General features: G+C 39.2%; 1 protein-coding gene across 1 annotated transcript; it reads left to right on the top strand.

Moving 5' to 3' along the window:
- Positions 1–318: 318 nt before the first annotated feature.
- Positions 319–2,832, top strand: pdxp (pyridoxal (pyridoxine, vitamin B6) phosphatase). The gene is made up of 2 exons (XM_030769392.1): positions 319–1,103; positions 1,666–2,832. The coding sequence occupies exons 1-2, from the start codon at positions 503–505 to the stop codon at positions 1,989–1,991; spliced, it is 927 nt and encodes a 308-aa protein (XP_030625252.1). The 5' UTR covers positions 319–502; the 3' UTR covers positions 1,992–2,832.
- The last annotated feature ends 6,586 nt before the right edge of the window (positions 2,833–9,418 follow it).

The raw sequence follows: 9,418 nt of genomic DNA, 5'->3' as shown, positions 1-9,418 counted from the left end.
GGGCAACGAGACACTGAATGGTTCCATTGGTATCACAGCCACCATTCGGGGGGTCTGTTGTGAGGATCATAAGCATGAAGATTTAATTCAAATTTAATTCTCATATTATGTATGTCTAACCTGTATGTTGCAAAACCTTACTCGTGGACCGCAGCTTGTTACTAATTCATCGTTGTTCGATTGGATAACATAGTGGGAGAGGCGTATCTAAAGCGCAAAAACCAATGGGATAAAGGGAACATATGCGCAGTCAAGAGCAGTGTATGCCCGCCCTTGCTGATGTACTGCAGGAGGTGGAGTGATGTATGTATGGTCTGTGTATGCTAGCGAAACGTAGGAGTTTTGTTCGTAGTATCGCCTCATTATTCTCTGCTCTAGGTCAAATTCACAGGTCAGGTGTGAACCGCCTGACAACACCGCTACAGCGTTTCAAAAGGTTGCATAATTCTCTCTTGCAATCATTGGATCGCAAGCTAGCTTGCTACCTCACGCACCCATCAGAATGGCTGGCGCGGTGAGTAGCAGAGGTTGTCTCAAAATAAGGGGCGCTCAAATAAGGGATCTCCTCGATTCTAAACACAACGTCTTATTCGACTGTGACGGTGTGATTTGGAACGGCGAAACGGTGGTTACCGGCGCCCCGGAGGTGGTGACTCTGTTGAAGCAACAAGGTAAACGGGTATTTTTTGTCACAAACAATTGCACCAGGCCCAGGGAAAACTACGTGCAGAAGTTTTGTAGATTGGGTTTTACAGATGTTGCGGAGGAGGAGATATTTAGTTCGGCTTACTGCTCTGCGGCGTACCTGCGCGATGTTGCCAAGGTGCAGGGAAAAGTGTATGTCATTGGATGTCAAGGAGTGTTGAAAGAGCTCCAAGACGCAGGTGTCCCCGTCGTTGAGGAAGACAACGACAGCTCGTCTTTCAGCATTTATGACTTTCCGTTAGATCCAGACGTCAGAGCTGTACTCGTTGGTTACGATGAAAACTTTAACTTCATGAAACTGGCTAAGGCTTGTTGTTACCTTCGGAACTCTGAATGCCTGTTCTTGGCCACCGACCCTGACCCTTGGCACCCGCTCCGAGGAGGAAGAATCACACCAGGCAAGTTTAGTTTTTCGTTTTCTCTTGTACTTTGAACATGTAATGTATTTGAACATGCTAGTGTAGAAGTCCTGTGTGCTGACTTGCAGGTTCTAATCTATGATATCTACCGGTTTTAACAGGAGAAAATGGTACTCTTCTGAATGATTTATCGTATGAGGTCCGTTAATTTGCTTGAAATGTTGGTTTTATCCCACAGTTGATTACTTCTGGCACATTTAAACGTATTCCGAAATTACTGTCCAGTACACTTTATGTAACCGACAGACAGCCTCTTTGATCGTAAAATCGTCACAATGCAATGTTCCTCATTTAAAATGAGCTCTTAGAGGAATAACTGAATGTTTATTGGCACCATCTAGAGGAGTGACCATACGCAGACAATTGAGTGGTTTTGCAGTGAGTGAAATCCCGGCATAGTTCTAGTATGCGGCAGAGGGCATTCAGTGTACCACAAAAACAAACTACAAAAGGTTCACTCAAAACATGTCCTTTTTACTGTGGCTGTAAGCGTGTAGAGAAAAGGCCACGCTCTCACATTTTCTGTGTGTCAAATCTACAGGTTCTGGAAGTCTCACGGCAGCCTTGGAGACAGCCAGTAACCGTAAAGCAACGGTTATCGGAAAACCGAGCCGCTTCATGTACGAATGCATCGCCAGCCAATTCGATTTGGACCCGGCCAGGTCGCTCATGATCGGCGACCGCCTGGAGACGGACATTCTCTTCGGCATCAACTGTGGCCTTGCGACGATGCTTACCCTGACCGGTGTGTCGACTTTCGAAGAAGCACAGCAATACAAGGACAGTGATTCGCCAGAGAAAAAGGACTTTGTGCCGGATTACGTGGTCGAATCCATCGCAGACTTCTTGCAGGTGTTGGAAGAGTAGTGACGTCAGCGGCAATGCTTCAAAAAGTCTGTGTTTGAGACTCAAAATGTTGCGTCAGTGGTCCGCTCTGACATTTGCTGTCATTGCTCTGTGTCCAGCCTCTTTCTCTGTACTGTCTGTCATTAAGGTTTACTCAGATTTACCGTATGTGTTGAGATCTCTTTGGGTTAAAGCAGTCGTCATTCCCCGAGCAGTGTCATATTGCCTTGAGCAATCTTTAAGGGCCTTGTGCCTCCGAAAAAGCACACCCCCAACCCCCGACCCCAGAAGTATTTGGAGGGTTTGGAATGCACCCTTACGCTCAACTAGACTGAGGCATGCCCCAGTAAAACCTCACATGAAGCATTAGTTATATAGGACCATTAGAAAAAAAAATCTTGGAGTGTTGTAGCTGTAATCATTCAAAAATGTTTCGCTCTGTCATAAAAGGAGCAGTTAAACAGTAATACTAACACATAGCCAGTTATGTAACTTTAGAGAACCTAGGCTGTCCCTTGTACAGTTTTTGTAGAACTTGGTTTAAAAGTGACAGCCTCTGTGTTACTATGGAAACTGTGTCAAGGAGTCCACGGAAAGCCAACTGGCTGTGTTCTCCTGTGCGTGAGTTTACAAGGGTCAAGCTCCCTCTTGTGGCCACAAATGGACACGCAACTTGTAGGTACAGTTAAGTGAATGCTGCTCTCCTCCAAGCAATACTGGACAACACTGTGTCGTTTGTAGTCTGTTTAAAAAAAAAAAAAAAAATGGAAAAAGTGATAGAGGTGGCATGGCTTTGCTCTCCTCAAATCAGAAGACAGGAGCAGGTGATGGGGAGACTTGTGACCGTGGTAACCATGCATTCTAAATTTCAAAACCAACATGCGCAGAAGTCTTCAAAATAACTGGAAAAGTGTTGTTTCCTTTTTCACAGTATTAGCCATTACATGTGTTTGGCCAGGTAGACTCTCTGAAAGATGTTCTCTCTACTAATAGTCTTTTTTTTCTCTCTCTCTCTCTCTCTCTCTCTCTCTCTCTCTCTCTCTCTCTCTCTCTCTCTCTCTCTGCCGGCAGAAGTTAATTTTTTACAGCTGACACACAGTCATAATGTCTTAGGTGTTGAGGCTTGATAACAGTCGCTCTCCAAGATGCTTTCAATCCACAGAATTCTGGAAGATAAAAAAAAAAAAGAAAAACTGTTTCCAACCCTTGGCAGAGAAGAAAAAGAAGAAGATGAAGAAGAAGAAGAAGGATGTGCAAAAATACATCAGTGAAATTGTTTTTCCAACTCTCTCCGTGCATTACGTTCTAACTTCACGTCATGTCCAGTTGCATGGAAAAGTGAAACACAAAACATTAAAATACCATAAAGATGACAACACGTTTTAACGTTCAAGTGATTTAGAGCTTATGGTTCTTCTTTAAGGAACAGTTACAGTAAGTTGTCCCACAAAATTCTGAAGTGTGTGTCAGCAATAACAGTAAATGATGCTAGTATACATGGTGTAGGGAGGTCATGCCAGTAGGGGTTTTTTTTTTTTAAAGCTCTTTAAAACAGGGGTGCTGAAATCCAGTCCTGGGGGGCCAAGATTCCTGCTGGTTTTTTTTTTGTTTTGTTTTGACATCTTAATTACCTGCTCAATTTTACCTGGAAAACAAGTGTGGGCGCTCCTTCAACCAATCAGAGGCCACATGTAGTTGACTGACAAGAAGGAAAGCGACAGGACCTCGGTCCTCCAGGACCGGATTTTGACACCCTCAGTTTTAAAGGAAATCTCTGACCATTGAGGTAACATAAACATTGTGTCATTTTGTGTTTTGGACTTCCCAGTTGGGTGACTGCGGTAGGTTTGCTGTGGTCATACTTCCTCCTGTTAAACACGGACGTTTTGGGTCTTCTTCATGTCTGAATAGATATGTTTTCGTTTTTACAACAATCATAAGAGTTAAAAATATTAAAACGTCCTCGGGCTTGTGAAACCAGAACCCATTTGGCGTCTAAATGAACCCTGTGCCATTGGTCTGGAGGCTGTCTCAACCAAGCGTTTTTTTTCTTTTAATTGATTACTTTAGATGACCTTGACTTCAATTTCAACTTGGTTAGGCTCTGTAATGTTTTGTGTGCGGTCGTAAACCATGGACTCTGACCCTCTGTAGTACAGCCATCATTAAACTCTAGACAAACGCTGTTGTTATCTGCCAGCTGTAATATCCCACATGGACCAGGGAGCAGTGGAGTAAGAATGGAGTGAAGAACAGCTAATTGTGTGGTCAGTGCAGTGTCTCTGTGTGTGAATGAAACCGTGGACGCCTCAGAGTGTATGGGTTCATGATTTTTTTTTTTTTCTCCTCAGCTTCAACCAGCACATGATCTGTTTTTCTTTGTTTGTTTGTTTGTTTGTGTTTAATTTGGTTACATCAGCACCAGCCCTTGATTTTCCCTTCACAAAAAAAAAAAACGAAAAGAAGAAAAAAAAAATTGCATACTTCAGAAATGTTTCCTCAGTTAATCAAGCAATTATTGAAGAAATCACGGGAAACAGCTGATATTTTCAGTTCATTTCAAAAGCAGGTTAGCCTGAAACAGGCTCACCAAAAGACAAAAATATTTTAAAAATCTGTGATTTTTTTTTTTCTTTTAACCATCGTAGGCCTTTAACTGGAACATGTCACCATGCTTCTCAATGAAACACTGCACATTTTCAGCAGGATTCTTTAAAAGAAAAGAAAAGAAAAAAACAACAAAAAACGACAAGCGTGGTTAAGACCTTACATCATGGTTTCATTGAATGTTCAATTTTGCATGAATGCTAGCTCTAAGGTGGGGTTTGAAATTGGAGATAATTAGTATGTATTGAAACTGCGTGGGTTTTTTTTTTCTGCAGTTGCTGATTGTGAAATAGTGATGACTGTGCTATTTTATTTTTACTTTGTTTTTGTTTTTTTGGATTAACCAGAGGGACTAATTTGTGGACAAACCTAATCTTGAAGTGGATTGATAAAAAGCTCTGGTTGTTGTTGATGGTTTTTAGCTAGACATTGTACTGTATCCATTAAACAATTTATAATTTTCATAGACTAAATATACAATTGGAAGGAATGCCAGCAGAATTGTGAACTGAATTCTTACTGTATGCATACTGTGAATATGGTTGGCATAAAACATTTCTGTAAAGTGGTGTTAACTTGTCTCTTTCTTTTTTTTCCTGTATTAAATATTTGTCTTTGACCTGGTGAACGTAAACGTGTGTTTCTACCTGTGTTGTTTTTAGCAGCGTTACAAATATATAATATATATATATATGCTAGTTACCCCGTCACTCTTGTTCTATACTGCACTCTTACAAAAGACTTCCAGTAAATCAACTGTGTCGTATAACTGGACAGTTAAGCTTTGTAGGGACATTACTGTGTTTAATACCACTGTCTTTATTCTATGTCTTTCTTTCTCTGACCTCCAAAAGTGTCTGACAATTGCAGTTCTTGCAGTCTGCATTAATTTAAGGCAGAACAAAGCTGACATGTGGTGTTTTAATGTTCGTTTATATTCACCTGTAATCACTTGTAGTATGCCAGTGTAAAAGGGATTGTGACACATTGGTACCTTGCTCATATTACATTGCACGTGATAGATTTTGGGTAACAGTAGAAAGGAGGAAGAACTAGGGCACTGTGTTGGCTGTGAGAATTCATTAATGTTCAAGTGCTGGGTTCAGTATTTAAGTTCAGAACAGGCCTGACTGACAGCAGATCACTGTAGAGGCTTCTGTGTGACATGTTGTAACAGAAAGCAAAGTTTTTAAATGATGCGTAATCCCTTCATTCAAATACGATATTAACATCGATAAATCTACTTTTATACGTGGGATCGTGGGACAACTTGAATGGTTTTGATTTTAACTCGCATTAATGCAGTGTTTAACACAGTGGACATGATGGTGAAGATATTGTTTTTACGCATCAGATAGCCAAACGGCATATCGGTCCAACATAACATAATTATCATTTAAAACTAATTTGTAAAAATGTACATGTCTTTACAAGATAGTCAAACTCGATCGCACTGTATTTTGTGTTGCGTTGAAATGTCAATCTCAAAATATAGTTGCAGTCAATAAGTAAATCCAGGGCCAAAGTACGACCTGGCCACAAGGTGGCACTAGCGGAATGGATTAACTCTTACATGACTGATATGTGGTTGCCATATTTTTACAGAATCAACTTTTTTTCTCTCTCTCTCTCTCTCTCTCTCTCCCTCTCTCTCTCTTTTAATACCTTACTGAAATGCTCAAGGTATTTTATCCATTATGACCTATCTTGCCAGGAAGTTGTGAAAATAAAACAAATAATAATAGAATTAAAACACAAAACCTCAACAAATAAATAAAACAAACAAAAATAGTAAGATAAAAACAGCAGCAATTGTTATATAAATGCTTTGAATGTGATACAACCATTTATAATTTTTATAAGCTCCTTATTCGCACATAACCTAAGTAAGTAAATTCAGATTTACATCTTACGAAATTATGAATGAAATTTAACCAAAATAATTATTAGATAATATATGCTTGTTTTCAATGTTTTTCTTCTTTTAATTTGAGAATCCAATACTCATGAAACAGGGCAAGGTCAACATGAAGTCTGTCAGTAATAAACTGGTAATGTAATGACAATGTCAGGAAAGACAAGATGCTGGTTTTGGCTGTACCAAACAAACAGATCAATTTACACTCGTGTCTTTGTTAAACTTTTTGGGGATATACTTTGCAGGGTAAAATTTGAGTGTCATTTTTGATGAGATTCATCTTATTTGTGATGAATTTTTTATGAGAGAAAAGCCAAACACTGAACCAGGAGCCATTGTTAATAAAACTGTTTCAGTATGAAGCATGATACCTTAAAGAGGCAACCTCACCTGGAGAGAGAGGTGAGCATATAGCTCTATAGTTATTTCTGAGAGACTGTGAGAAACAGACTCCTCCACAAGGATCATCAACAAGATCTCCTGAAGTAGCATAAGTTAGGATAGGGACTACCTTTATGGAAATTCACACAACCATTAGGAATAGACCCCGTTACAAGAGAAATTTAGCATAGCAACTTGAGGTGTAAAATAGTGTTTGTCCTTAGTCTCTCGTGGTCCTGTGACTTTTTCCTGTGAGATGTCGCTGAAAGAGGCACAGAATCCCTGCCTGTGTCTGCGGGCCATTCAGTCTTTACTGCTTTTAAACCAGTTCTGAGGCGCAGTTCCAAAAGTTGCCATACGTCACAAAATAGATCAGAAAAGCCAACTTACATGTAAATTACCAAAAAAAAAAAAAAGTTTCTCCACCTGAAAACACAAAAATTCAAATCTCAGAGGAAGACGAAGAAGAAGAAGAAGAAGAGGACGAAGAAGACACTAATAAAAACAAGCAAACAAACAACAAAAAAACTAATAAAACCTAAAATGAACCCCTAATAATAGAAAAAAAAAATAATATCGCCTACAAGCATACTTAACATGTTTGATTGGCATATTAACATTCAAATTACGACAGTACACAAAGTACCCAGAGTTGACAGGAAGTGGTCCAGAAACAATTAAAAGTAATTTACTGGAAAACCGCCGTTTACATACAATACGTATTAAAATACATCTCTGCAGCTCTACCGCTGTCACAAGTTTTGGTGAACGTTTTTGATAACGTCGCTGCCACTAATCATATTCCTCTGGTATCAGTTACAACAACTAGTCTGTTATATGATGATTTTAAAAATAAAGAAGTTTGTAGATTGGTTTATTGAGTGTGAGTATTAATAACAGAAAACAACAATTTCAATTGAGAAGGATAAAATATATAAATGGAAACTATAAGAAATTAATCTGCAACTTGAAAAGTCAACAGCTCTTTTTCTGTAGCTACTTTTGGTTATTTGTCCAGTGTATTATGTGCGTATTACATGTGTTTTTACACCAGCCAACTCAGGTGAATTCTCTTCTCCACATTCCCGTTCCCGTTAAAACAGCGAGTTTGACATTTTTCTCTGCTCCATGGCGCGTAGAATGTTCTTCACTCTGGGATTCACGCAGTATTTTTTCCCACGAACGTGCAATCTGCAGCGAGAAAACAATTAGCAGTTCTCGCAGGTTTCGTTGATATACCTACTCATACAAATGATAAAAAATTATGAAAGTAAGACAAAACTAACATTAAGGCATCAATCTCGCAGGCTCCCCGGCGGTTTTGCACGTCATATCTTTCCACTCTGCGCAGAATGTTAATGGGAACCAACTGCGTGGTTGTAACGCAACATTTTGGAATCGCACCTGAAAGCAAACGGCCAAATAAGTCCATTAAAACAATTCCGGTTCTAAACGGGCGATATGTGTGCAAACTTCGCATTCACATAAAAAAACCTAATTTTTCTTAAATCAACAGTGCCCAAGGGTTTAGTTGAGGCCTCTAATAAAGGTCCAAATTCGGTAAAATTTTGCTGACATTGTTGAAAAGGCAACTTCTGATGTAACAGGACCATGATAAATATGTGATTAAAAGTTATTTGTCTGACTGACAAATCCATTTACACATCCTTAATATATCTAAACATGCACCTGGTACACGATAATGTATCTATCAAATATGCCTAGGCTATTTAGTTGTTTTTTGTTTTTCAAACCATGAAGAGAAAAAGTAAGAACATTACAACTGTATTTGAGAAAAATGCATAGATTTCAAAACCTATTTAATGTCCCATGCATCAGATTACACACATACATCAGAAGCACGCTTCTGCCATCAGACTGTGAGTCCAACATGTATTCCACACAGAAAATTAAAATACATTACTGACACTAAAATGTGGAAAAGCATTCACTGGACACAACTGAAATCCAGATGTGCTTGCCTATATCAAGATCTCAGGTACGAGCTTGATCAGTGCGTCAAGATTGCAGTGTTGTACCTCCAGAACCTTGGGATTTACCTTGGATGGTAGTCAGCATTACGCAGAGAAGAAACGCAGTAACTCTGAGATCCATTTGATAGTAATGAGGAGTTCAGTCTGATGGATGCGAATGTTAGGTCCTCCTATGTGAGCTCGAACATACCTTAGCTCTTATAAGTACAGTGTGCAGAAGCTCCACCCTTTTCATTCATAACGAGACTACCCACCGCTTTCGACGTTTTGAAGGAGGTTTAAGAAACAGAAACAGAAACCTCAAGACTTCACGTGTAAGGCCAATTCCGTTGTTTAAGTTCGATTTTTCACGATTTTTACTTGAAAGTAACTGACTGACACATTTGTATATAAAACATTTAGAATCATTTATTCATTGCCCCCAGGAAATATAAAACAGACAAAGAATAATTTACAATTAAATAAACAATTTAAATTATAATACACAGAGAGGGAAAACATAAACACACATCAACAGAGACTTAAGTTTAAAAGATTTAAAACTGAGG

This window comes from Chanos chanos, chromosome 3 (genome assembly GCF_902362185.1).
Source record: "Chanos chanos chromosome 3, fChaCha1.1, whole genome shotgun sequence".
In the NCBI taxonomy this organism is placed as follows: Eukaryota; Metazoa; Chordata; class Actinopteri; order Gonorynchiformes; family Chanidae; genus Chanos; species Chanos chanos.
The sequence above is the reverse complement of the archived record's forward strand: the minus strand, read 5'-3'. Positions and strand labels throughout refer to the sequence as shown.

Bases quoted from the DNA above. Each gene is read 5' to 3' on its own strand.
- pdxp (XM_030769392.1), top strand. From the start codon at position 503: ATGGCTGGCGCGGTGAGTAGCAGAGGTTGTCTCAAAATAAGGGGCGCT. The intron at 1,104-1,665 runs GCAAGTTTAGTT...TCAAATCTACAG, and splicing joins AGGAGGAAGAATCACACCAG to GTTCTGGAAGTCTCACGGCA.